Source organism: Sorex fumeus, unplaced genomic scaffold (genome assembly GCF_029834395.1).
Source record: "Sorex fumeus unplaced genomic scaffold, SorFum_2.1 ptg000127l, whole genome shotgun sequence".
In the NCBI taxonomy this organism is placed as follows: Eukaryota; Metazoa; Chordata; class Mammalia; order Eulipotyphla; family Soricidae; genus Sorex; species Sorex fumeus.
The window spans coordinates 445883-471066 of NW_026606184.1; the positions used below are offsets into that span (position 1 = coordinate 445883).

Consider the following 25184-nt stretch of genomic DNA (forward strand, 5'->3'; position numbering starts at 1 on the left):
GGGCCGGGGCTGTGCCGACACCCGCCCAGGGGACGTCTGCAGCCGGGAGGGAGGCAGGCGGGGGGCTGCCGGCCGGGCTGGGGGCTCCCGGGGGGGCGTGGAGGAAAGTCAGGCTCGGGGCTGGCTCTCACGGCCCCTCCTGGAGATCTGGGGGTCTCCCCGGTCCCCCCTGAGCCCCTCTGGACACTCTTCGGCTCTGACTGTGCCCCAGCTCCTCGGGCCCCCCGTTGTGCCTTTGTCTGTCTGCCTCCTCCCGGCCGGATCTGTGCGTCTGTCCCGGGGTCTGTGGGTCTGTGGGTCTCCTGGCCTCTGCCCCCCGCCAGCGCTTTTAAACCCGCCGAGCTGCGACCATTGGCAGAGCGCTGAGCCATTCAGCCCCGGCCGACTCACTCTCGGCTTTCCTGTCCGTCCCCCCCCACGCGGGGGAGGGGAGAGGGGGGACCCAGCCGGCAGCCGGAGGGATGCGAGGCAGCGGGCCAACCCCTGACGAAGCCTTTTCCCAAATCCCGCAGTTGGCGCTGGTGGGGAGGAAGTCGGGGAGAGGGCCCGGCCGCCCACACAGAGGACCACGGTCCCCTGGGCTTTCTGCCCCCACCGTCCGTGTCTCCCATTTCTCAGGCTGTCCAGGCTGCCCTCTGCACCCCCCGAAGCCGGCCACTGGGTCCCAGAGACAAGGCAGGGGGGAGGGAGGCGAGTGAGCGGGTGGGCACGGGTAAAGAAGCTTCTGGAAGGGAGAAGCTGCGGGAGGTCAGGGTGGGACCCCGCAGCTGGAGGGGTCAGGAAGGGATGCAGGGAAGACCAGAGAGTCCCCCTGGATCCAAGGCCCCTTCTTCCCCTCTGCTCCCGGCTGGCGCTTGCAAGAGCTCTTCTACCCACCCCCCTCGGACCCTGCTCCCCACTTCCTGACCCCTTGAGCCGCTGGCCTGACTCCCAGAAGCTTCCCCCGGGCTCTTGACCCTGCTGGGGGGTGGTCCAGACCCGTCCACCACCCCCCACGCAGCAGCTCAGCGCAAGGGCTGCCTAGAGGACGTGCCCCCACCCCACCCCGGCCCCACCCCTTCTGGCCCTGGAACCCACTTTCCTGGAAGGGCTGGTAATCTCCCAGTCCTGGGCCCCCTTGGGGAGCAGCAGAGGAGGAAACCCAAGGGTACCGGGGCCACAGGAAGCAGCCCATCCCGAAAGGGAGGAAGCCCGGGTTCCAGGATTCGGACAGACGTGGGGTGGCCCTTGGAACAAGCCAAGGGGTGAAGAGTGGGGGCCGCCCTCTTCCCCAGGAAGGAGAGTGCCCTTCCCTCTCCCCTCCGGGGGACCCCCCTGCCCTGCCCCATCTCTTCCCACTCGGCCTGGTCACCTCCGGGCCCATCACATCCGCCCAGACAAGTCCTGCCAGCTGAGGTCATTCTTCCCCGAGTCCCCCGCTCCCTCCCACCCTGCCCCCATCCTAGGTGGAGGGGCTGTGGGAGGCCAAGGCTGGGGGACAGCGGGACCAGGAAGAGCCGTCACCGAGTGCCAGTCCAGCCCTGTCCACCCGCAGCAGAGGAAGGAACAATGGGGTTGACTAAGCAAGAGACAAAGAACCTCAGACTGGCAGTTGGGTGTGTGTGTGTGGGGGGGGGGGGTTGTCACAAAAGCTGCAGTGTTCCAAGACCCCGTCTCCCTACCGCCCCCAGAGTGGGTGAGAGCAATCCCAGGCAGCCCCCCGCAGGCACCCCCACGGCTCCTGGAGCTGGGAGCTTCTCTGCTGCTCCCCAGAATGCAGCCAGTCCCCCCAGAGACACTGGGGGGACCCTTCACATGGGTCCAGACAGACACCCATCACATGGCTTTGCTCTTTCGGCTTCAAACCCCCTAACTTGGATCTGCAGGCCCCACCCTGCCACCCTGGGGTGGGTCGAGTGCCAGGGCCCCCCGGGGTACCCATGGCAAGAAGGCCCCGCTGGGCAGGGCTTTGGGGGCCAGGTGGTGGCTGGAGACCCCTCCAGGTCACTGCATGGGGAATGAGTCGGGGGGAGGGAAGCCGGGTGCAGCCGAGGGTCCTCCCCGCATCTGGGACCACCCAGCAGCGGCTCCCACCCGGGTGGCCTTGGCACCCCGCTGCTTTAGGCGGTCGGGGTTTGGCGGGAACCAGCAGGGACCCACCCAGCCTCGCGGGCCCTTTCCCTAATGCGTGTCGTTCTCCGCTGCCCCGGACTTTCGGGACCCCCGAGCGTGGGCGGCACTGGGAGGCAAAGGGGGTCATTGCCAGGGTCCAGGTGGTGACCCCGGCGGGGCGCCAGCGCGGGCTGCCACGGTCCCTCCCGCTGCCGACCCACGTGGGGCGCGCGCGCGTGCGCGCATGCGCGCGGTGGGCGGGGCCTCGCCGCCTCCGGCCCGGAAGTCGTTGCCGGCGCTGGCTGCCAGCTTCCAAGATGGCGGCGGCGCGGCAGCCGGGAGCCGCGTGAAGCCGTGGGGGCGGCACTTCCGCCCGGCTCTCCTTCCGCTGTCCGCGGCGGCATCATGGCGGCGCTGAGGGCGCTGAGCGCGCTGCGGGCGTTGCGGGCCCCGGCGGGGCTCGGTCTGCGGAACGTGCCCAGCAGGTGAGGCCCGGGACCCTCGGGGGGCGGCTCGGGGCCCCCGCGGGCCTGGGGAGGGGCGCCGGGACGTGCACGGCTGCTCGCCCGCTGCCCCTGAGCCTGCAGCCCCCCGGGCCCGCATCCCTGAAGCCCCCCAGGCCTGCAGCCCCCCAGCCCGCAGCCCTGCAACCCTGCAACCCTGCAGCCCTGCAGCCCCCCAGACCTGCAACCCTGCAGCCCCCCAGCTCCCCAGACCTGCAAACCGCCCCCAGTCCCCCAAGCCTGAAGCCCCCCGGCCCCGCCCAGCGCCCCCCTTGGCCCCGCCCAGCGCCCCCCCTGGCCCAGGGGGCTCAGCCGGTCCCGCCCGGGCTGCAGTGGGTGGGTCGGGGTCTGCTGCCCCTGAGAGCGGCCGATGGTCTCTGCAGCCGCCCGCCCATCAGTCACTGCCGGGCTGCTGCGAGCCTTGGGTGGGTGCACCCCCCACCCCGGTGGTGATGCAGTTAAGGGGTTGGCACGACTTGGGGACCACACCCCGCCCCCCTGCCCCCTGCCCCGGGCCCAGCGCTGGGCTGGCGCGCGGTCTTGGGTCTCCTTCTCCTCTTCCTGCTGTTGGTGACCTTGAATGAGCTGCACCTGGAATGGGGAGGGAACAGAGGTGGGGGGGAGGGGGGCAGGGTGCGTGGGGGAGGGTCACCGTTCCACATTCCACACACCTCCTCTTTGCATGTCCTGGAGTGGACAGTGGACGGTGAAGTGGGCCCCCCCCCCCCATAAGACCTGGGAGCCACCCAGGTGCCGGCTTGTCCTGCCAAAGTTGCACCAACTGCCCCCAAGAAGCCCGTTAGTGCTCATGCGGCCCCCCCAAGCCCGGCCCCCAGCCCTGTCTTCAACCCCCCCCCCAGGGGCGCACGGCAATGGCAGCCCGACGAGGAGTGGGCGCAGCAGTTTGGGGGAGCTGTCATGTTCCCCAGCAAGGAGACAGCCCACTGGAAGCCCCCACCTTGGAACGGTGAGTCCCGGCCTCCCCGCTGTGGTGTGATGGAGGGGACGGAGCAGCAGAGGACAGAGGGGGGTTCCCCCTGGACGGGCCCTTCAGTGGGATGAGCTGGCAATGTCCTGGGAGCCCCTGAGCACAGCCACTTGTCCCCTCCAGGAAAAAAAAAAGGAAGAAAAGGAGAATTCCCACACTTTTTTTTTATTGGGGGGAGGTCCCACCTTGCAATGCTCAGGGGTCACTCCTGGCTCTGCACTCAGGAATCTCTCCTGGTGGTGCTCAGGGGAGCATATGGGATGCTGGGGACTGAACCCGGGTCTGTGGCGTGCTGTCCTATCCACCAGCCCAATTCCCACGCTCTCACTGCAGCCGGGAGCAGGTGGTGGTGGGTGCAGACCCCTGTCCCCCCTTGAGAAGCAACACCCACTTTGCACCTGGACTCGGTGCTTGGGTTGGGGTCATACCCGCGGCGCCCAGGGTCCTTGCTCTGCGCTCGGCGATCACTCCTGGCCGATGCTTCCTGGGCCGAGCTGTCAGGCCTCAGGTTCCCCCGGAGTATAGGGATGATGATGTCATTCGTGTGGGGCCCGTGTGGGACCCTGGGGACCGAGCCCAGGTGGCCGCCGTGCTATGGCTCCGGCCCCTTCCTTTGGACTTTTTAAATATTTTTGGAACCACACCTAGAGGTGCTCAGGGTTTACTCCTGGTTCTGTCCTGGGGGCCAGTAGGGGATCCATCCCGGGTCGGCGGCTTCAGCCCCCTGCCCTGTCTCAGGCTCCCATTTCAAGTTCTTGCTCCCCAAGGCCGCTTGTGTCTGTCCCATCAGCGTGAGTGACCACCCCTTCCCCGGCCCCTGTGCCAGGCTCTCTACATGGGCCCATGCACGGCCTCAGAGCAGAGGGGGCATGTCCTGACAGGTGGGGGGCAGTGGGGAGGGGTTGCAGCCCCCGGAGCCGAGCTGCTCCCAGCTCGGTGCTTGCCGGGGGCGGGGGGTGGTGGTGGCTTATTCCTCCAGCCTCAGTTTCCCCAGGAGCACAGGCGGACTGAAGTGCTTCTGTGAGGAGGGTGAAGTGAGGTTGAGAAAGGTGTCTGTGCGTGTGTATGTGCACGTGTACATATGTACACGTGTGCATGTGTGTGCTGTGCACATATGTATACGTGTGTGTGCACACGTGTACACGTGTGCACAGGTACGTGTATATGTGTGTACATATGCGTATGTGTGCATGCATGTGTACGTATGCATGTGTGTACATGCACAGTGTGCATATGTGTGCATGTGTATGTATGTATGCGTGTGTGCACCATGTACATGTGTGTGCATGTGTACTCACATGTACACACGTATTTGTGCGCACATGTGTGAGCGTGTGTACGTATGTATACATGTGTGTGCACCGTGTACATACGTGTATGTGCATGTGTGAGCTAGTGTATGTGCATGTGTGTATGTATGCGTGTGTGCACCACGTACATGTGTGTGTGCATGTGTACTCACATGTACACATGTATGTGTGCGCACATGTGTGAGCGTGTATACGTATGTATACATGTGTGTGCACCGTGTACATATGTGTATGTGCATATGTGAGCTAGTGTGTGTGCGTGTGTGTGTATGTGCACCATGTACATGTGTGTGCATGTGTACTCACATGTACACACGTATGTGTGAGCGTGTGTACGTATGTATACATGTGTGTGCACCGTGTACATATGTGTGTGTGTGTGCGTGAGCGCGTGTGTGTGCGTGTGCCGGCCCATCTCGTGCCTCTGGTGCTAAGGGTCGTGGTGGCTGAGGCTCGCGCCTGCGGGCTCTGACCTGTCCCGCCCCTCAGACGTCGACCCCCCGAAGGACACGTTCGTGTCGAACCTGACCCTGAACTTCGGGCCCCAGCACCCGGCGGCGCACGGGGTCCTGCGGCTGGTGATGGAGCTGAGCGGCGAGATGGTGCGCAAGTGCGACCCCCACATCGGGCTGCTGCACCGCGGCACCGAGAAGCTCATCGAGTACAAGACCTACCTGCAGGTGGGCCCCCCGCGACCTGCCTTCGACCTCCGGCCGGCCCTCCGGGGGCCGCGCTTTCCCGTCCTGGGGCACCCTCGGACGTCAGGGCGCTGGCCCTGGCAGCGGGGACCGAGGAGCGACGTCATCGGCTGGGACGCAGCCGTCCCTGTCCCCACAGCTGCCTGGTGTCTGGGAAGCGCGTGAGTCAGGGCGGGAGCCCGGGCTGGCCCCTGGGGACGTACGTGACCCCCGGAGGACACGGCACTCGGGCCCTGCGTCACGGCCCCAGGGTGACGGGGGAGCTGCCGCCCGCTCCCTGCCTCCTTCCTGGAAGCGGATGCAGGGGCCAGCCTGCGGCTGACCCTGGGCATGAGGCAGGGGACGGGGGGACTCCCTGGGCAGGCCGTTAACCAGCCCCATCTGCGCCGAACCCCGCGGCTGGCACCAGTGTCCTGGTCCTGCAGGCCAGATGGCCCGTTTCCGGAGTCCTGCGGGCCAGCTGCTGCCCACGGCCCAGGCACACGCGGGATGGGCTGTGTCCAAGGCAGGACACTGTCCTGGCTGCTGAGGGCTGGGACCGGGGTGTTCAGGCCTCTGGCCGCCCCCTGAGGCTCCTGCCCCCCCCCCCCCCGCCAGGCGCTCCCCTACTTCGACCGGCTGGACTACGTGTCCATGATGTGTAACGAGCAGGCCTACTCCCTGGCCGTGGAGAAGCTGCTGAACATCCGGCCCCCGCCCCGGGCGCAGTGGATCCGAGGTACAACCCCTGCCCGTGTCCCCCTGCCCCCCACTCCCCCACCCCAGACCCGCTCCTGCAGCCCCCCCCCCCCCACACACACCCTCCCACCTCGCCTCTGCAGTGCTGTTTGGAGAAATCACCCGCATCCTAAACCACATCATGGCCGTGACCACGCACGCCCTGGACATCGGGGCCATGACCCCCTTCTTCTGGATGTTCGAGGAGAGGGAGAAGGTAGGAGCTGGGGACCCCGGGTGGGGGGTAGGGGGGGTGCTTCCGGGTCTTAGGATCCCGCCACTCACTGCCGCTGTGTCTTGTGCAGATGTTTGAGTTCTACGAGCGCGTGTCCGGGGCGCGGATGCACGCGGCCTACGTGAGGCCAGGAGGGGTGCACCAGGTGAGCACAGCCGCCCTTCTCTGTGAGGACCCCCAGCTCCCACCCCCACTCTCTACTGCTGGCTCAGCCTCCCCCTCTCCCCCCTCCTCAGGACCTGCCACTCGGGCTCATGGACGACATCTACGAGTTTTCCAAGAACTTCTCCCTCCGGATCGACGAGGTGGAGGAGGTGAGTGGGGGACCCCGCGGGAGGGCCCCTCCCCCGCCGCCACATCCCACCCGCCCCCCCTCCCATCCACTCCCGTGTCCCCGTCGCCAGATGCTGACCAACAACCGGATCTGGCGGAACCGGACTGTGGACATCGGGGTGGTGACCGCCGAGGATGCGCTCAACTATGGCTTCAGGTGGGGGGGAAGGCGGCGGTCCCCGGGGGCAGGGGTGGTCCTTGGGGGTGTCCCGTGTTGGGTGACCCCCGTGTTCTTGCCCCTCCCCCCCAGCGGGGTGATGCTGAGGGGCTCTGGCATCCAGTGGGACCTGCGGAAGACGCAGCCCTACGACGTGTATGACCAGGTGGAGTTCGACGTGCCCATTGGCTCCAACGGGGACTGCTATGACCGGTGGGTGCGCTGGGCCTCGGGACGGCAGCTGCGGTGGGGGGGGCAGGGACCCCGCCACCGAGCCCCCCGTGGCCCTGAGCCCTGCACCCCTGCCTCCCGCACCCCACAGGTACCTCTGCCGGGTGGAGGAGATGCGGCAGTCTCTGCGCATCATCGAGCAGTGCCTCAACAAGATGCCGCCTGGGGAGATCAAGGTGGACGACGCCAAAGTGTCGCCCCCGAAGCGGGCGGAGATGAAGGTCAGCCAGGGTCGTGAGGAGGGGTCGCAGGGAGGTGCCGCCCCCGCCCTGCTGACCCCCTTCTCCCCCTCCCCCGCAGTCGTCCATGGAGTCGCTGATCCACCACTTCAAGCTGTACACTGAGGGCTACCAGGTGCCCCCCGGGGCCACCTACACAGCCATCGAGGCCCCCAAGGTGAGGGTGGGCGGGCGGGGGCAGCCCCAAGCGGTGCGGGGCGGGTAGAGGAGGGTGGGAGGTTGGAAGTCACGGGCCGCCACTTCCTCGCAGGGAGAGTTTGGGGTGTACCTGGTGTCCGATGGCAGTAGCCGCCCCTACCGCTGCAAGATCAAGGCGCCCGGCTTTGCGCACCTGGTAAGAGCCAGACCTGCAACCCTCCTGCCCGCCTGCAACCCTTCCCCTAGGCCACTCCCACCGCCTTGCATCGGGCCACGCCCCTCTGCTAGGCCACGCCCCTCCACCGTGTTCTCTCACTCTCAGGCCACGCCCCCACCACAGCTTCAGCCCAAGGCCTCTCCTCTAGGCCACGCCCCTCGCTGGGCCACACCCCTCCACCTTATCATCTCCCTCCCAGGCCCCGCCCCCACCACAGCTTCAGCCCAAGGCCTCTTCTCCAGGCCACGCCCCTCTATGGGGCCGTGCCCCTCATTGCCCTCAAGCCAAGCCTCCTTGAGGCCACGCCCATCATCTGAATACAAGGCCACGCCCCATCCACAAGCCACTCCCACCATCTGCCCCTCTGGTCATGCCCCTCATTGCCCTCAAGCCAAGCCTCCTTGAGGCCACACCCCCTGATCTGAATATAAGGCCACGCCCCTCCCACAAGCCACTCCCGCCATCTGCCCCTCTGGTCATGCCCCTCATTGCCCTCAAGCCTAGCCTCCTCGAGGCCACGCCCCCTGGTCTGAATACAAGGCCACGCCCCTCCCACAAAGCCACTCCTACCATCTTCCCCTCATTGCCCCCAAGTCAAGCCTCCTTGAGGCCACGCCCCCTGATCTGAATATAAGACCACTCCCCTCCCACAAAGCCACCCCCACCATCTTCCCCTCATTGCCCCCAAGTCAAGCCTCCTTGAGGCCACGCCCCCTGATCTGAATACAAGACCACGCCCCTCCCACAAAGCCACTCCCACCATCTTCCCCTCATTGCCCCCAAGTCAAGCCTCCTTGAGGTCACGCCCCCTGATCTGAATACAAGGCCACGCCCCTCCCACAAGCCACGCCCACCATCTGCCCTCTGGTCATGCCCCTCACCAAGGCCACGACCCTGCCCAGCCCCACCGTCCTCTCTTCCCTTCTTCCTGCAGGCCGGCCTGGACAAGATGTCTCAGGGACACATGCTGGCTGATGTGGTCGCCATCATAGGTACGTCCTGCCCGGCCCTCCGTGTCCCTGATGTCCGGTGGGAGCCAGGTGGGGGTGCCCAGCAGCCCTTGGACACAGCCATGCACCTTGGTGGCTGGTGGCCGGCCCATCCTGGGTAACTCTTCTCCGCTCCCCTCCCCTCACTCTCACTCTCCCTCTCCCCCCTTGCCTGACCAGGAACCCAGGACATCGTGTTTGGGGAGGTGGACCGGTGAGCGTCGGCGAGCCTGACCCTGCCCACGGCAGCCTCCTGTGGATGTAGGGGTGGGCGCCGGGGCGCGGGGCCTCACCCCCAAGAGAGCTGTATAAGATGTATAAAATAGCCGCCAGCGGCCCCCAGCCCGCCCTCCCGTGTGCGTCTGAGTCCGTCCGTTCTCCCGAGCCGGCCCAGGGAGTCTTGGGCCGAGTCTTGGGCCCAGGGAGGCAGGAGGCCGCCTGCTTCCCCATTTTCTCTTCTCTCCTTCTCTCTTAGAGGACACTATCTGTCCACTTCCCCCTCGTCCTTTCCACTTCTCCATGAGCCGTTGTTTCCTCTTTGCCGACTTCCGCTGCCCAGGCCTCGCTGCCCACTCGGATCCCGGGTCCACCGCGGACCCAGCCGAGCTCAGGGCTCTCGAGGGACGAGGCGTCACCTGTGGGGCCCGCCTGGGCAGCGGGTCACATGGCCCTTCCCGCGGGGCCGTCCCCTACCCGGGGTGCCAGCTCGTGCCCAGCCGTCCTCCCGGCGCTGGCCCTTCCGGGAGCCGCCCGGCCCGGGTGCAGGAAGAAGCAGGGGTGGGGGGGGCTGGGAGGCGTGACAGGAAGGGGGAGCTCTGTGGTCAGGGAGCCCGAGAGGGAGCCGGCAGCTGCTCCGAGCCACCACCGCTGTCTGTTCGCGGCCTGGCCCGGCCCTGCCCAAGATGCATCCCGCTGGCCTCCTGCTCCTACTCCTGCTGGTGGACAGGGCAGGTGAGCGGCTCCGGGGGGCGGCGGGGGAGGCTGCCCGGGCCCGGCCCTCCGCCCAGCCTGGACTCCAGAGCTCGGCCCTTGCCGTCTTGCTCCTGAGACGCAGTGTTTGAGCCGGGCGGGGGGTCAGCGGCCCGGGAGACCCCAGAACCGTCAGGTCCAGACACGTTCGCGCCGCATCGTGGAGGGGGCGAGCGGGTGGGAAGCGGGTTTCCAGCTGGCTTGGGGGGGTGTGTGTGTGTGAGCGCGTGTGTACGCATGAAGCGGGTTTCTAGCTGGCTTGGGGTGTGTGTGTGTGCGTGTGTGCTCACGAAGCGAGTTTCCAGCTGGCTTGGGGGGTGTGTGTGTGTGTGTTCGCACGTGCGCATGAAGCAGGTTTACAGCTGGCTTGGTGTGTCTGTGTGTGTGTGTTCCCGCGCGCACAAAGCGGGTTTCCAGCTGGCTTAGGGTGTGTGTGTGTGTGTCTTCGCGTGCGCACACAAAGCGGGTTTCCAGCTGGCTTGGGGTGTGTGTGTGTGTGTGTGTGTGTGTGTATTCGTGCACATGCATGAAGCGGGTTTCCAGCTGGCTTGAGGTGTGTGTGTGTGTGTGTGTGTGTGTACGTGCGCACACGAAGCGGGTTTTCAGCTGGCTTGGGGTGTGTGTGTGTGTGTGTGTGTGTGTGTGTGTGCGCGCATGAAGCAGGTTTCCAGCTGGCTTGGTGTGTGTGTGTGTGTGTGTGTGTTCCCGTGCGCACAAAGCGGGTTTCCAGCTGGCTTGGGGTGTGTGTGTGTGTGTGTGTGTGTGTGTGTGTGTGTGTGTTCGTGCTCACGCACGAAGCGGGTTTCCAGCTGGCTTGGGGTGTGTGTGTGTGTGTGTGTGTGTGTGTGTTCGTGCTCACGCACGAAGCAGGTTTCCAGCTGGCTTGGGGTGTGTGTGTGTGTGTGTGTACGTGCACGCATGAAGCAGGTTTCCAGCTGGCTCGGGGTGTGTGTGTGTGTAAAGCAGGTTTCCAGCTGGCTTGGGGTGTGTGTGTGTGTGTGTGTGTGTATGTGTTCGCGCGCACGAAGCGGGTTTTCATCTGGCTTGGGGTGTGTGTGTGTGTGTGTGTGTGTGTTCGCGCGCGCACAAAGCAGGTTTCCAGCTGGCTTGGGGTATGTGTGTGTGTGTGTGTGTTTGTGCGCACGAAGCGGGTTTTCATCTGGCTTGGTGTGTGTGTGTGTGTGTGTGTGTGTGTTCGCGCACGCGCACAAAGCGGGTTTCCAGCTGGCTTGGGGGGTGTGTGTGTGTGTGTTTGCGCGCACGAAGCGGGTTTTCATCTGGCTTGGGGTGTGTGTGTGTGTGTGTGTGTGTGTGTTCGCGCGCGCGCACAAAGCGGGTTTCCAGCTGGCTTGGGGTGTGTGTGTATGTGTGTGTGTTTGCGCGCACGAAGCGGGTTTTCATCTGGCTTGGTGTGTGTGTGTGTGAGTGTGTGTGTGTGTGTTCGCGCGCGCGCACAAAGCGGGTTTCCAGTTGGCTTGGGGTGTGTGTGTGCGCATGAAGGCCGCAGCCAGTGGTGGGGTGGGGGCACCCAGCAGGGGTGGGGGTACAACCCTCAGAGTCCCCCTGTCCCCTGGGGTGGGTTCGTGGCCTTCTAGAGCCGTCCACGAAGACAGGGCCGTCCCCCCACATATCGGAGGGGCCGAGCGGGACGGGGCCGGACAAGTGACCGCGTCCCACTGCTGACAGCCCCCCAGAATGAAGCCAGGCCACGCCGCCATCTCACTAGGGGCTCAGCGGCGCGCCCCACAGGCTGGGGGGGAGAGAGGGTGCAGCTGGAGGGGTGTGAGGGCCCAGGAACTAGGAAACAGAAAGCGAGAGAGAGAACCAGAGATGGGGGAGAGGGAGGGAGGGAGGCTCTTCCCGCGCGGCCGCTGATCTCTGTGCTCCTGGCAACCCCCGTGTTCCCCGACTCCTGTTTCATCACCGGCTTGACGCTTCCTCAGGGTGGTTTTCAGACTTGTGCAATAGCATGAGTGAGCGTGGGGAGACACTTCTCCTCGCCAGGATGACAGAGACCCTCAAGGAGGTGCTTTGTGTGGGCGAGGGGGGGGGGGCAAGGGCAGGGCCAGGTTTGGGCCTCATTGGCTGAGCTCAGGGCTTACTCCTGTCTCTGTGCTCATTGATCATTCATGGTGGGTTCAGGGCACACATGGGGTGCTGGGAATCGAATCTTGGGGGGACACGTGTAAGGCAAGCACTTTGAACCCCTACACCGTGGCAATAGGCGTTTGTTGAATTTTGGGTTCTTTTGTGGGGGAGACACCAGAGCTTGCTCCTGGCTGGATCACTCCTGGCAGGGTTCAAGGGATCGATCTGGGGGCGTTAAATGTGGGTTGGATGTGTACAAGGCAAACAGCCTACCTACTCTATAGCAAAAAAACAAAAAATGGGGGCTGGAGTGATAGCATAGTAGGGAGGGCGTTTGCCTTGCACACGACAGACCTGGATTCAATTCCCAGCATCCCATATGGTGCCCTGAGCACCGCCAGGAGTAATTCCTGAGTGCGAAGCCAGGAGTAACCCCTGAGCATCGCCAGATGTGATCAAAACAACAACAGCAACAAAACTCCCTGAGGGTTTTGGGCCTTTTTTTGGGGGGTCACAGGGCTTACTCCTGGCTCTGCCTTCTAGGGGCACTGCTGGTGGGCTCTGGGGGCCCATGTGGGATGCTGGGGATTAAACCCTTGGACCGCAAACAAGACTAGCGGCCTCCCCGCTGGGCTGTCTCCAGGCCCCGCTGAGTTTTACCTGCAGGGAAGCCCCTGAGGAGGCGGAAGGTCCCCATCTGCCGGGGGTCCCGGGCAGGGGGCTGCACTGGGGGCTGTGGGAGTGGAGAGCGGACACCAGAGTTGGCGGCTGGCCCCCTGCCCGGCACGTCCTTCCTGTCCAGCGCCGCTGCGGTCACAGGACTGTGCAGACACATGTGGTTTGGGCGTTTGAGAGCAGCGCTGCCTCCCCTCCCCCCACAGCGGGCTGAGGTTGTGGTATCCGCCGCGAGGACACGCAGGGGACAAGGCCCCCAGGACCCCGAGGTGGGGGTAGGGCAGAGACCTCCTCTTGGAAGAGGGAGACCTCAGGACCTGCCCCGGAGGTGCCCGGTCACTGTCCCCTCCGGTCGCTGTCCCCTCCGGTCACTGTCCCCTCCGGTCGCTGTCCCCTCCGGTCGCTGTCCCCTCCGGTCACTGTCCCCTCCGTGGGGAGCCGGGCGCCCCCGCTGACCCCTGAGCCCAGCACTCTCTGTGCCCAGAGGCCCTGGCTGAACCCCAGCTCTGCTACATCCTGGATGGCATCCTCTTCCTCTACGGCCTGGTCCTCACCCTGCTCTACTGCCGGCTCAAGGTGAGGCCCCTGGGAGGGGCGCCCCCGTGGGAACGGGGTGGTCCCGGGTGCAGCAGCCTCACGCAAGCTCCCCCTCCCCAGATCCAGGTGCGGAAAGCGGCAGCCCCGACCAGCTCCTTCGAGGTTGGTACCCAGCTGGGGGCGGGGCCAGGTGGTGGGCGGGGCCTCGTCATTTGCATACCCCAGAGGCCCCGCCCCCTGCGCACCTGTCTCTGTGTGTGTGTGTGTGTGTGTGTGTGTGTGTGTGTGTGCGCGCGCGCGCGCGCCCAGATGTGCAGCGGTATACACCCATGTGGGTCCGCGCCCCAGAGGATCCCGGGGTGCCCATGAGCCACAGGACTGCCCCCCACCTCCAGTCCTGCGTGGGGAACCCCGGGGCCCGGTGGGACAGGTCCCTAATGCTCTGTCTCTGTTTTCCCCTCCCCCCCCAGAAATCCGAAGGCATTTACACGGTGAGTGGATTGGCTGTCCCCAGGAGGCGGGCACAGGAGGGCAGCACTTCCTGTGACCTTCAGGAGGGTGGGGGGCCGAGCCCGTGTCAGGGGCCGTCCTGAGTGTCCTCCAACCTCTCTCTCCCCCCCCACACCCAGGGCCTGAACACGCAGAACCAGGAGACTTACGAGACCCTGAAGCATGAGAAGCCCTCCCAGTGACCCCCGGATGGCCCCCCGTAATTCACCGTACCCCCCATTCATTAACCCTGGCTCTTGAACCCACTCCCCGCCCCGTCCCCAGCCCTCCAGCCCGGCAAGGCCACTAATAAAGGTTTAGGGAAACCTCTGTGACCCCAACCTGCTGCTGACCAGTCCCCAGTGGACCTCTGAGCCGGGAGCCCGGGGCGGGACAGGGGCGCAGGGAGTCTGGTTTTGGCCTGACCAGGGTGGGCGCAAGGTGGGACTCGCCACCAGGACCCCAGACATGGAGGGGCCAGAAGGCAGTGTGGGGAGGGGGGCTGACGTCTGGCAGAGGGTTTTGTGGGAGCCGGTTTCAGGGGCCCTGGTGGGTGAGCGGGGTCCGGAGGGGACGCAGCTCTGCCCAGCGTATGAGCGGGGGCCCCGGGACCCCATCACTGCACATCAGCAGAGCCATCGTCCAGCTTCCCAGCAAGAGAGGGAGCTCCCAGCATCACTGCCCACCCCCCTCGAACTGACCCCAGGAGTCTTGGTGTGAGAGACACAGTGAGAGAGAGGCCCCCTGGGAGGGAGCCCGGTGACCCCTCCCCAGAAACCGCACCAACGACCCCTCTGATGTTTATTGTAGAAAACAAGGGCTGAGGGGGCGGTTTCCGGGGGGGCTCCGGGCCTCTCACTAGGCGGCCGACTGGGGTTTGCGGTCCAGCAAGGTGCTGAAGAGGCTGAGCAGGTCTGTTCTCGCCTTCTCCACTAGGGGCGCCAGCTGCTCCTGCGTCTTCTCCCAGTAGGCCCTGGAACCGGGCAGGGGGTCAGGGCCAGTCCCCAGCCCACCCCATCCCATCCCCTCCACGCCAGGGAAGGGGACACTGCACCAGTGCCCGCTACCCCCTGTCCATCACGTGCAGGGCAGAGTGGGGAAGGGGCTCTCGACAGCCGGAGGGGGGGGGTGCCCTGCCCCTGGCACTCACCTGGCCTGGTTGGGCAGCTCCGGGGCCCCCACGCGCTCCATTAGCTCCTTGCCATAGCTGGACATGCTCTGCAGGTACTGAGTCACTAGCCCCTCCAGCTGGGCCGGCTCCGGGGCCTGTCGCCGAACCACAGCGCCTGGGTTGGGGGGCGCACACACTCGCCTTAGCGGGCCCTGGCGGCCCTCCGCGCCCACCTGCCCCCAAATCTCCGTCTGTCCGTCCATCCATCACAGGGTCTGGCTGGACTGCAGAGCAGGGAAGGGCCCCTGGGCAGAGGGCACAGAGGCTGATGCAGAACTGGGCCTCCCTGCGCCCCGGAAACCCCTCACACTCACCTTCCAGGCTGCAGACCGTGATCAGCAGAACAGCCGCCGTGAAGAGCTTCATGGTGGTGCCGGGGAAGGGCCTGGACACCAGGGAGCACAGGCCAGGTGGCTCAGGCCCCTCTGCCCCCTGTCCACGCCAGCCCAGCCCCTCCCTTGCCAGTACCCCGCCCCCACCCGCCTCCAGCACCCGTACCTGGCCGAGAACCCTTACCTGTCCGAGCTCCAGCGCTGTGCTGGGAGGCAGAGGTTTTATACCTGCGTTTCTCCACCCCCTCGGGCCCCAAGGACACTGAGGGGCCCAGTGGGGCAGAGGCCAGCCGGGAGTAAACAGGACAGGGCAAGCACACAGACGTGGACACGGGCTGTTGTTGTGGGCCCCGCATGCTAGACCCTGCATGGAAATGCGGGTTCGTCGTGTCTGGGGTTCTGTGTCGGTGTGGGGGTGAACCCACTTTGTACACACACCCCCACTCCCAACTTCCCCCAGCCCTGAGGCTGTCCCTGAGGCCGTCAGACACAGAACCCCAACAAGCACCCCCGTCCCAGTGTCACGAGTTGGCAGCGAGGGGACACGGGGTGGGAATGGAAAGGAAAAAGCAGCCCAGGGCAGGGGAGGGGGGCAGGGGGCCCCGAGTTAATGTGTCAGGACGGTAGCTTGAGGGAGAAAACAGAACAGAGCTGGGTCGCCAGCGCTGCACGGAGTGGACACGCGGGCTTCCCCCCGGGGGGTTAAAGGTTGAAGGCCCCTGGTCACCCGATGGCCTTATCAGAGGAGGCTACTGACCGACCTCCCCGGTACAATGACCCCTGCGTGGACTTTGGGCCGAAACCAGTGAAACAGCTACCAGAAGTCTTGGTTCCCCCCGCCCCCACTGAGGCCAAGGTGGGGTCCAGGGCCAGAGCCCCTCTGCGGGCCTTTGATTCCCTGGCAGCACTGGGTGGACGCGGCTGGCCTGCAGGTGGGGTGCACAGCCCAGATCTGACTTGCTAGCACTGCCTGGGGCGAGGCCAGAGGGGGCTGCTATGACTGTCACGCTTCCTCCTGTACCCCAAAACTCCAAGCCCTTTCCCACTGCACCCCAAAACTCCACGCCCCTTCCCATTGCACCCCAGGGGGACGGGTGTCTGTCCAGGAGGGCTGGTTCTGCCAGAGCCACTAGTCTGCTTGGTTTGGGTTTGGGGGTCGCACCCGGCGGTGCTCAGGGATTGCTCCTGGTGGTGCTCCTTGCAGCGTGGGGGGTAGGGGGGTAGAGCCAAGCTTCCTGCCCAGGCAGGTGGAGTAGCTGGGAGGGTCCCTCGGGGGCCACAGGAAGCAGGGATCCCAAGCAGACTTAGAAGTAAGACCCCGTTGGCTGACGCCCACCGGAGCCGTGGCCTGGCAGCTCCCCTCGGGGTCCGCAAGCCCCAGGAGCCGCCCGACCTTGGGGAGCAGTGCCTGGTGCTCAGGGGTGAGTCCCGCAGGTCGTCCCGCCCCCCGTCCACAGGGCTTGCAGCTCTATGGACGACATACCTGCCACTCCTACGTCCCCTCGCCTCCCATTGGTCTCTGGGCGGCCGGGCCTCTTTCCCGTTCGCCCATTGGGCGGCGCCCAGGTGGGGCGGGCCGTGCCTCGGAGCCCCGGCTCCCTTGCCCGCTTCTAAGATGGCGCCCGCGGCCACGCCGAGGGCGCCGCGTGAAGCCGCAGCGCTGCCCTCACTCAAGATGGCTGCCCCCATCAAGATGACCGGGGTGTGCCGGGGGGAAAGGGGCCGCGCGGCGATCTGAGAGGTACGGGGGGCGGCCAGCGGTCAGCCTGGCCTCGGGAGCTCGGGCTGCAGCGGAGGGAGCGGGGGCGGCAGGGGTGCGGGGCGCCGGGGCTCGAGCGCGCGGCCGGGCGGGCGGGGTCGCTGACAGGTGGGGGGAGCGGGCTGGGACGGGCGGGGGCCGGGACTCAGTTTCCCCCCCGCCCCGGGCCCTGTCCCCCCGCCTTCCCGCTGCAGGTCGGGCCATGTGGAAGTTTCTGGGCCGGGGGATCCGGATGCGGGGGGCCGGGGCCCGAGGGGCCCAGAGGAAGCAGTAGCGTCCAGCCCCCGGCCAGCCCCGGCCCCTGCCCCGACATGGGGAACACGCTGGGCCTGGCACCCATGGGGGCTTTGCCGCGCCGGAGCCCCCGCCGCGAGGAGCCGCTGCCCAACCCCGGGAGCTTCGACGAGCTGCACCGGCTGTGCAAAGGTGACAGCTGGGCGCGTGGGTGCAGCGCGCGGGGGTCCCGGCTGGGGCTGGGGGTGGGGAGGGGGGACGCGGGCTGGGCTCCCAGCCTGCAGCTGGACATCCGGTGCCCCTGCAAGTGGGGCGTTGCCCGGCCCGCTGCAGCGCTGGCTGGGGGCTGGGGGTGGGGTAGGTAAGGGGACACTCGTGTCTCGGGCACCCGCTCACCTCGGTGCCCCCTTGCCCCCCAGATGTGTTTCCCGCCCAGATGGAGGGGGTGAAGCTGGTGGTCAACAAGGTCCTGAGCAGCCACTTCCAGGTGCTCCTGCCACCCCCCTCTCCGCACCCCTGCACCCTCTGCTCCCTTCCCCTCTGCTGCGACTCTGGAGGGGATGGGGAGGGGGGATGCCCTCTCTGCATGCTGGGCACGGAGCCCCGGGCCTGCCACTCACTGCCCTCTCCGCAGGTGTCGCACACGGTGCACATGAGTGCCCTGGGCCTGCCAGGGTACCACCTCCACGCGGCCTATGCGGGGGACTGGCAGCTGAGCCCCACAGAGGTGAGGCTGCCCACCTGAGCGCCCCCTCACCCCAGAAAGGGTCCAGGACACCCTGCCGCCTTTGCCCCGATGTCCGCACTGGGGGGCGCTGGGCGCTGCACCTGGCCCGAGCCATCCCAGGTGCCACCCAGCCCGCCCTGTCGCCCTGTCCCCTACAGGTGTTCCCCACGGTGGTGGGCGACGTGGACAGCAGCGGCAGCCTCAACGCGCAGGTCCTGCTCCTGCTGGCCGAGCGGCTCCGGGCCAAGGCCGTCTTCCAGGTGACCCGGCTGCCCTGGGGACCCCCCTCCCCTGCACAGTGAGGGCAAAGTGGGGGACGAATTCATCCACTCCTGCCCTCCTGCCCCCAGACCCAGCAGGCCAAGTTCCTGACGTGGCAGTTCGACGGCGAGTACCGGGGGGACGACTACACGGCCACGCTGACCCTGGGGAACCCCGACCTCATCGGGGAGTCCGGTGAGGCTGCTCACTGCACGTGACCTCCCCTCCTGCCCTCCACTGGTTGCATTTTGGGGAGTGGGATCGGGTGGAACCCAGAGGGCACCTCCCAGCCCTCTGTCCTGCTCCCCTGGCCCCAGTCTTGTGGCCGGAGTGGGGTGGGGCGAGGGTCTCTGGAGCAAGGCTTGGGCGGGGCGGGCCTGGGCGGTGACACCCCCTGACCCCTGTCTCCCCCATGCAGTGATCATGGTGGCTCACTTCCTGCAGAGCCTCACGCAGCGGCTGGTGCTGGGGGGGGAGCTGGTGTACCACCGGCGGCCCGGCGAGGAGGGGGCCATCCTGACCCTGGCGGGGAAGTACTCGGGTAGGCGCCCTGGATGAGGAGGTGGGGTGGGGGTGTTGGTGGGAGTGGGGATGGGGGGCTGCAGGGCCTGTGCTCCAGACTAACAGTCCTTGCTTCTCTGGCCTCCACAGCTGTGCACTGGGTAGCCACACTGAACGTGGGGTCCGGGGGCGCCCACGCGAGTTACTACCACAGGGCCAATGAGCAGGTGAGAAGACAGGGGCCCCTGCCCCCAGTGCAGACCACGCCCCTGGCGGAGACCACGCCCCCGACATAGACCACGCCCCCAAGCCTGGACCACGGGGCCCAGACTCCACCCAGGCCCCAGGAGGGCCACGCCCCAGGATGAGACCACGCCCACACCCATACCACGCCCTGGGTGTGACCACGCCCCCATCCTGAGACCACGCCCACACCCAATCAGCTCAGGGATATGACCACGCCCAGATCGAGATTTTGCCCATATCTGTGCCATGCCCTGGGTGTGACCACGCCCCCACACTGAAACCACGCCCACATTCATGCCACGTTCTGTGTGACCACGCCCCCACACTGAGACCACGCCCACACCCAATCAGCTCAGGGATATGACCACGCCCAGATCGAGATTTTGCCCATATCTGTGCCATGCCCTGGGTGTGACCACGCTGCCACACTGAAACCACGCCCATACCCACGCCACGCCCTGGATGTGACCACGCCCCCACACCGAGACCACGCCCACACCCAATCAGCGCAGGGATATGACCACGCCCAGTTCGAGATTTTGCCCATATCTGTGCCATGCCCTGGGTGTGACCACGCCCCCACACTGAAACCACGCCCCCGTCCACGCCACGCCCCGGGTGTGACTACGCCCTCACGCTGAGACCACGCCCACACCCAATCAGCTCGGGGATATGACCACGCTCAGATTGAGACTTCACCCATATCTGTGCCATGCCCTGGGTGTGACCACGCCCCCACACTGAAACCACGCCCCCGTCCACGCCACGCCCTGGGTGAGACCACGCCCTCACGCTGAGACCACGCCCACACCCAGTCAGCTCAGGGATATGACCACGCCCAGATCGAGATTTTGCCCTTATCTGTGCCATGTCCTGGGTGTGACCACGCCCTCACACTGAAACCACGCCCCGTCCACGCCACGCCCCGGGTGTGACCACGCCCTCACGCTGAGACCACGCCCACACCCAATCAGCTCAGGGATATGACCACGCCCAGATTGAGACTTCACCCATATCTGTGCCATGCCCTGGGTGTGACCACGCCCCCACATTGAAACCACGCCCACACTCACGCCACGTTCTGGTGTGGCCACGCCCCCACACTGAGACCACGCCCACACCCATACCACGCCCCGTGTGACCACGCCCATGCACTGAGACCACGCCCACGCCCAATTAGCCCAGGGACATGACCACGCTCAGATTGAGACTTCACCCGTATCCGTGCATTGCCCCGGGTGTGGCCACGCCCCCAACTCTGGGAAGGCCACGCCCTGTATCCTGGCCACGCCCCCAGGCTTCATCCCGGGAGCCCCGGGGCCTGTAGGTGAGGCCACTGCTGCTCTCCAGGTGCAGGTGGGCGTGGAGTTTGAGGCCAACACCAGGCTGCAGGACACTACCTTCTCCTTCGGCTACCACCTGACGCTGCCGCAGGCCAACATGGTGTTCAGAGGTGAGGGCGCTGGGCGGGTGGCACCCGGAGGGACCCCCCCCACGCACGCTCCCCGACCCCCGGCCTGCCCCACACCGCGTCTCGGCCCGCAGGCGTGGTGGACAGTAACTGGTGCGTGGGCGCCGTCCTGGAGAAGAAGCTGCCACCGCTGCCCGTCACGCTGGCCCTGGGCGCCTTCCTCAGCCACTGGCGACACCGGTTTCACTGCGGCTTCGGCATCACCGTGGGCTGAGCTGGCCGCCGCCGCCCCTGGCAGTGCCAGGGGCCAGGACTTGCCCCTCAGGGCCCACCCGAGGGGAGCCCCCCTTGAGAGCCCAGCAGCAGAGTGCGGGACCGGTGGGCACCCCCAAACCGGAGCCACCTCCGTGGGGAGCCGGCCTTGCTCTGCAGCTCCGTACCAGGGATCCGGGACGAGGCGGGCGTCCAGCTCTGTCCCCCACCCACACCTCCGCGCCCCCCTTCCCTCTGCATCCCGTGGATCAAAGCTCCTAGCTCTTGTGCCCGAGCAGAGAGTGGGCCGGGGACCAGCGCCCCATCCCGAGCTCCCGGCGGCCGGGAAAGAAGGGCTAAGTCTCTGACCTCCGACAGTGGGGTCCGCCCACCCCAGGACACTCCGCTTCCGGCCGGCCTGAGGCCTCCTCCCGCCCCCCGTGCCTGTCCGAGCTGCAGAGACGGGCCCAGCCCTCCTCCCCGTCCTCCTCCCCTCTCCTCGCCCCGACGCATGAAGAGGCAGTTACTGCTTTCACATTTCATTGCCACCGCCCCCCCTCCCGGGGGGAGCCGTGGTGCCCGTCCCCGGCTCAGGGTGCCCCTCGCAGGCCGGGCATCAGCTGCAGATCTCCTGAAGCAATGGCATCATGGCCAAGAAGCCCTGTAGGTGCTGGATCTGGTGCCCGATCGCGCTGTTGATACTGCGGAGCTCAGCCAGGAGGCCCAGCAGCTTAGCATACAGGACCCTGTGCAAAGCAGAGCCACGGGGCTCAGGGAGGCGGCCGTGCCCACCTGCCCATTGCCGCCGCCTCCCCCCAGCCCTCCCCGGGCAACCCTGCAGAAAGCCCTGGACCAGGGAGGCGGCACACCAGCCGCCTGGCGGGCTCTGTGAGTCTGGCCTAGAAGGTTCTAGAAGGTGGCTCGAAAAGGTTCGTGATCCGAGCTCCCGGCTCTGGTCAAGCCGGCTCTCCTGGAGGTAGGGCTAGCCTAGCGGCTCTCGCAAAGCTGCCTCAGGGCTGAGGGCACAGGGGAAGGGCTCAGGGGGGCAGCCGGACAGAACAGGCAGGTGCTGGCCACAGGCTCAGGCCCCCGGGCAGAGAGAAGGCAGGAGCCAGCTGCCACTTTGACGTCCACCGAATAAAGTCTGGAAAAACTGAGCCCCAGTGGGGTGCGGTGTGGATGCCGGAGGATCCCCTGAACCCTTCCCGTACCGGGTCCTGGGCACGGACTGCTGGCTCCTGATGTAACTCTGTAGGGTCAGCGCCACGTCCTCCTGCAGCCGGTCTATGTGGTCCCTCCCGGTGACCCCCGGCCGGTCTGCAGGTCAGGGAGCCAGAGAGGTGGGCTGGGGCCGCTGCCGGGCGAGGATGGGCGGGCATGCGCGCGCGTGGGAACGGAGGCAGGGACTCACCGGGAGAAAAGAGGGCCACGGTGGCCAGCAGCAGGTACTCCGCCTTCTGCAGCTGCAGGGCCCGCAGTGCCCGGTGGAAGCGCAGCAGCAGGTCCAGGAAGTCCTCCTGGAAGCCCACTGCAGGGAGAGCGGGGGTTAGGGGCGCGCCCCTGCGCGCGCGCCCCTGCGCGCGCGCCCCAGGACGCACCGGGCACCCACGGCCGCGCGCGCTCACCGTGCACCGCGTCCTCCCTGGAATAGCGGAGCTCCCCGCACAGAAAGTGGCGGCTCTGGGGGCAGAAGGTGTCGTTGAGCACGATGTGGTACATCTCCAGGGCCGCGCCCTTGAGCAGGGAGATCTGGTCCTCCATGGGCAGCGACCTGGGGCGGAAGCGACGGGTTGGGGGGGGTGCTGGACCAGAGCGCGCCCCTGCTTTTTCACACCCGGCTTTGCACAGGGGTTACTCCTGGCTCATGCACTCAGGAATTACTTCTGGCGGTGCTTGGGGGACCAGGTGGGATGCTGGGAATCGAACCCGGGTCAGCCGCGTGCAAGGCAAACGCCCTACCCGCTGTGCTGTTGCTCCAGCCCCTTTTTTTGTTTTTTGGGTCACACCCGGCGATGCACAGGGGTCACTCCTGGCTGTGCAGTCAGGAATTATCCCTGGCGGTGCTCAGGGGACCCTATGGGATGCTGGGAATCGAACCTGGGAACCTGGGTGTGCCCCGTGCAAGGCAAACGCCCTACCCGCTGTGCTATCACTCCAGCCCCGCGCCCCTGCTTTTGGGGGTCACCCCCCCAAGTCCGCGGGGGTCTCACGCACCGGAACAGGGGCAGGTCCTTGGAGAACTTGATGATCTGCTCCAACATGAAGGTGCTGATGTCCGCGAAATGCGTTAGCAGCGGCAGCACCGGCCCTGGTGGGGACCCTGGCGGACAGTGCTTGAACAGGTGCGCCGGGGGCTGCGAGGTGGACACTAGGACTCAGCACCCCGGTGGGCGCAGCCCCCTGCCCCGCTCGCCTCCCGATCCCCCCCACCCCGCGCTCACCCTGAACTGGGTCAGGCGCTCGAACATCGGCTCCACGTGCCTCGCGTGTGCCCCCAGCAGCGTCTCCACCAGTGCCTTCTGCTCCTTGCTCAGACGCTGGGCCCTCCGCTCCGCCTGCCTGGCCCTCCGCAGTGCCAGGGCCTCAGCGGACAGGATCACTGCCCCGCGCGGCCCAGATGCCCGTTAGTGGGGGCCAGAGGCAGGGAGGAGGGGGCTCACCCGGGTACAGGGCCACTGGGGGCGGGCACAGGGAGGGGTCACCGGATCACTGCCCCGCGCGGCCCAGATGCCCGTTAGTGGGGGCCAGAGGCAGGGAGGAGGGGGCTTACCCAGGTACAGGGTCCCTGGGGGGTGGACACAGGGAGGGGTCACCGTGGGACAGAGGATGGGGGCAGGGAGGCTGGGAGGAGGTGTTTTGTGTTCTGTTTCCTCTGTGGGTTCTTGACTGTGGGCGCTGCACCCAGCGATGCCATGGGGAGGGCACGCAGATGGGGTCAGGGTGCAAGCTGGGGCCTCGGCAAGGCAGGACGGGCACCTCAGACGGGTCCCCTCCCTGCTCAGCCCCTACGCAGTCTGTGGGTGCACCCCACCCAAAGCAACAAGGCATGCATGCATGCGGGCACAGAGAGAGAGAGAGACTGGGAGAGGGACAGAGGGGGAGGGGAAAGGGTGGGGGGTCCCCAGCAGACTACATGGGCTGCGACGGGAGGCCAAGGGCAGGATGTCAACTTGATTTCTTTGTTTTTGCTTTTTGGGTCCGGCAGTGCTCAGGGCTGACTCCCGGCTCTGTGCTCAGGAATCACTCCTGGCGGTGTTTGGGGGACCCTGTGGGACGCCAGGGATCGAACCCGGGTTGTGCCAGGCCAATGCCCTCCCCGCTGTGCTATGGCTCCGGCCCAGGAGTCAGACTAGAACCGGGTCTGGGCGCTGGTCCCAGCTGGCTGAGAGAGATGGGCAGGGCGGGGGGGGGGAGGCAGGGACAGGGCAGGACGTGCCTGGGCACCTGGACGGTGGGGGCCAACTCACTGTCCTTCCTCATGCCCACTGCCAGGCACTTGCGCAGGCGGCAGGCCGGGCAGTGACGCCTCTGGGCCCGGTTGAGCTCACAGTGTCCAGCGAAGGGGCAGTGGAGGGGGGCGCCTCTGTGCACGGTGCGTCTGCAGGAGGGGACAGAGCTGGGCCCCAGGTCCCCCTGCCCACCCCCGGCAGCAGGCGGCCCTGTGTTTTATTTTTTTATTTTTTATTTTTTTGCTTTTTGGGTCCCGCCTGGCAATGCCCAGGGGTTCCTCCTGGCTCTGCACTCAGGAATCACTCCTGGTGGTGCTCAGGGGATCATGTGGGATACTGGGAATTGAACCCGGGTTGGCCGCGTGCAAGGGAAACGCCCTCCCTGCTGTGCTATCGCTCCAGCCCCCCGACCCTGTGCTTTATCTAAACCAAGGGCTCTGGGTTCGGTCAGCGCCATCCCAAGGACGCAGAATGCGGGCAGGGGGTTGGAAAGGGGGGTCCGCCCCAGAGGGGGGCACGCTCACCTGAAGAAACCTTTGCAGCCCTCACAGGTGAGCGCGTGGAAGTGGTAGCCCGTGGCCCGGTCCCCACACACGGCACACTTCCGGGGTTCCTCCTCCCCGCTCCCGGCCATGGCTGCCTGCAGGGGGGCGGGGCTAGCAGTCAGGGGGACCCCCTTCTGCAGAGACCCTTGTCACCTGCAGGCCGGTGTCTGGCAGCCTAGCACGTCCTCCTGCTCCTCGGAGCCCTCCCCCTGCAGTCAGACACCCCCCCCCCTCGTGCCGTGCCTTTGTGGTGTCTGCAGTGACCCCCTCACCCCTAACTCCCCTCAATCCACCCAAGTCAGCGTGGGTGCCCCCATGCCCTGACCCTCCCCCCCCTTGGTACCTGGACAGCAGGGGACAGCAGTCTGCGAGCCCTCCTGTGGAGCCCTCGTCCCTACGTTGGCCATAGACTCTGGACCCAGGGCAAAGGCAGGGCGCAGGGGAGGAGGGCGGGTGTTGCCAACATAGCCGTGGTTGGTGGCACAGAGGGAAGCCCAGTGGTGGGGACCTGGTGACTCAAAGCTGCAGACACTGGCTGAGTGGGGTTTGTTTTTTATCACCCCAACTGGGCCAGTCCTGGCACCAGTCGGCCCCTGCTGGGCGCCTCAGAACATGGGGAGGGCGGGGCTGGAGCAATAGCACAGCGGGGAGGGCGTTTGTCTTGCACATAGCCGACCCGGGTTCGATTCCCA

The 25184-nt window shown here is 66.4% G+C and overlaps 5 protein-coding genes across 6 annotated transcripts; 3 read left to right on the top strand and 2 right to left on the bottom strand.

Moving 5' to 3' along the window:
- Window positions 1-2418: 2418 nt before the first annotated feature.
- On the top strand, window positions 2419-9195 carry NDUFS2 (NADH:ubiquinone oxidoreductase core subunit S2). Its single transcript, XM_056137795.1, has 14 exons — window positions 2419-2576; window positions 3455-3561; window positions 5382-5572; window positions 6188-6308; window positions 6412-6524; window positions 6613-6687; window positions 6779-6856; window positions 6947-7032; window positions 7126-7245; window positions 7355-7484; window positions 7564-7659; window positions 7753-7836; window positions 8792-8849; window positions 9027-9195. The coding sequence occupies exons 1-14, from the start codon at window positions 2497-2499 to the stop codon at window positions 9062-9064; spliced, it is 1377 nt and encodes a 458-aa protein (XP_055993770.1). The 5' UTR covers window positions 2419-2496; the 3' UTR covers window positions 9065-9195.
- A 130-nt stretch (window positions 9196-9325) lies between these two features.
- Window positions 9326-13919, top strand: FCER1G (Fc epsilon receptor Ig). Its single transcript, XM_056137806.1, has 5 exons — window positions 9326-9797; window positions 13063-13154; window positions 13236-13277; window positions 13586-13606; window positions 13745-13919. The coding sequence occupies exons 1-5, from the start codon at window positions 9749-9751 to the stop codon at window positions 13805-13807; spliced, it is 267 nt and encodes an 88-aa protein (XP_055993781.1). The 5' UTR covers window positions 9326-9748; the 3' UTR covers window positions 13808-13919.
- Window positions 13920-14392: 473 nt separating this feature from the next.
- On the bottom strand, window positions 14393-15301 carry APOA2 (apolipoprotein A2). Its single transcript, XM_056137805.1, has 4 exons — window positions 15274-15301; window positions 15090-15160; window positions 14755-14890; window positions 14393-14577 (listed from the first exon to the last, which is right to left on the bottom strand). Exons 2-4 carry the CDS (start codon window positions 15139-15141, stop codon window positions 14463-14465), a joined length of 303 nt encoding a protein of 100 aa, XP_055993780.1. The 5' UTR covers window positions 15142-15160; window positions 15274-15301; the 3' UTR covers window positions 14393-14462.
- Window positions 15302-16708: 1407 nt separating this feature from the next.
- Window positions 16709-21655, top strand: TOMM40L (translocase of outer mitochondrial membrane 40 like). Its single transcript, XM_056137799.1, has 10 exons — window positions 16709-16848; window positions 17061-17292; window positions 17520-17587; window positions 17735-17827; window positions 17986-18087; window positions 18178-18283; window positions 18507-18629; window positions 18740-18816; window positions 20186-20288; window positions 20381-21655. The coding sequence occupies exons 2-10, from the start codon at window positions 17178-17180 to the stop codon at window positions 20518-20520; spliced, it is 927 nt and encodes a 308-aa protein (XP_055993774.1). The 5' UTR covers window positions 16709-16848; window positions 17061-17177; the 3' UTR covers window positions 20521-21655.
- NR1I3 (nuclear receptor subfamily 1 group I member 3) lies at window positions 20997-24915 on the bottom strand. Of its 2 annotated transcripts, none has more exons than XM_056137798.1 (9): window positions 24836-24879; window positions 24472-24583; window positions 23966-24096; window positions 22940-23097; window positions 22713-22852; window positions 22124-22269; window positions 21910-22026; window positions 21710-21815; window positions 20997-21244 (listed from the first exon to the last, which is right to left on the bottom strand). In XM_056137798.1, exons 2-9 carry the CDS (start codon window positions 24579-24581, stop codon window positions 21115-21117), a joined length of 1038 nt encoding a protein of 345 aa, XP_055993773.1. In that variant the 5' UTR covers window positions 24582-24583; window positions 24836-24879; the 3' UTR covers window positions 20997-21114. The 2 variants fall into 2 exon arrangements, with proteins under 2 accessions (XP_055993773.1, XP_055993772.1); XM_056137797.1 differs by having other exon boundaries at window positions 20998-21244; window positions 24472-24587; window positions 24836-24915.
- Window positions 24916-25184: the final 269 nt, after the last annotated feature.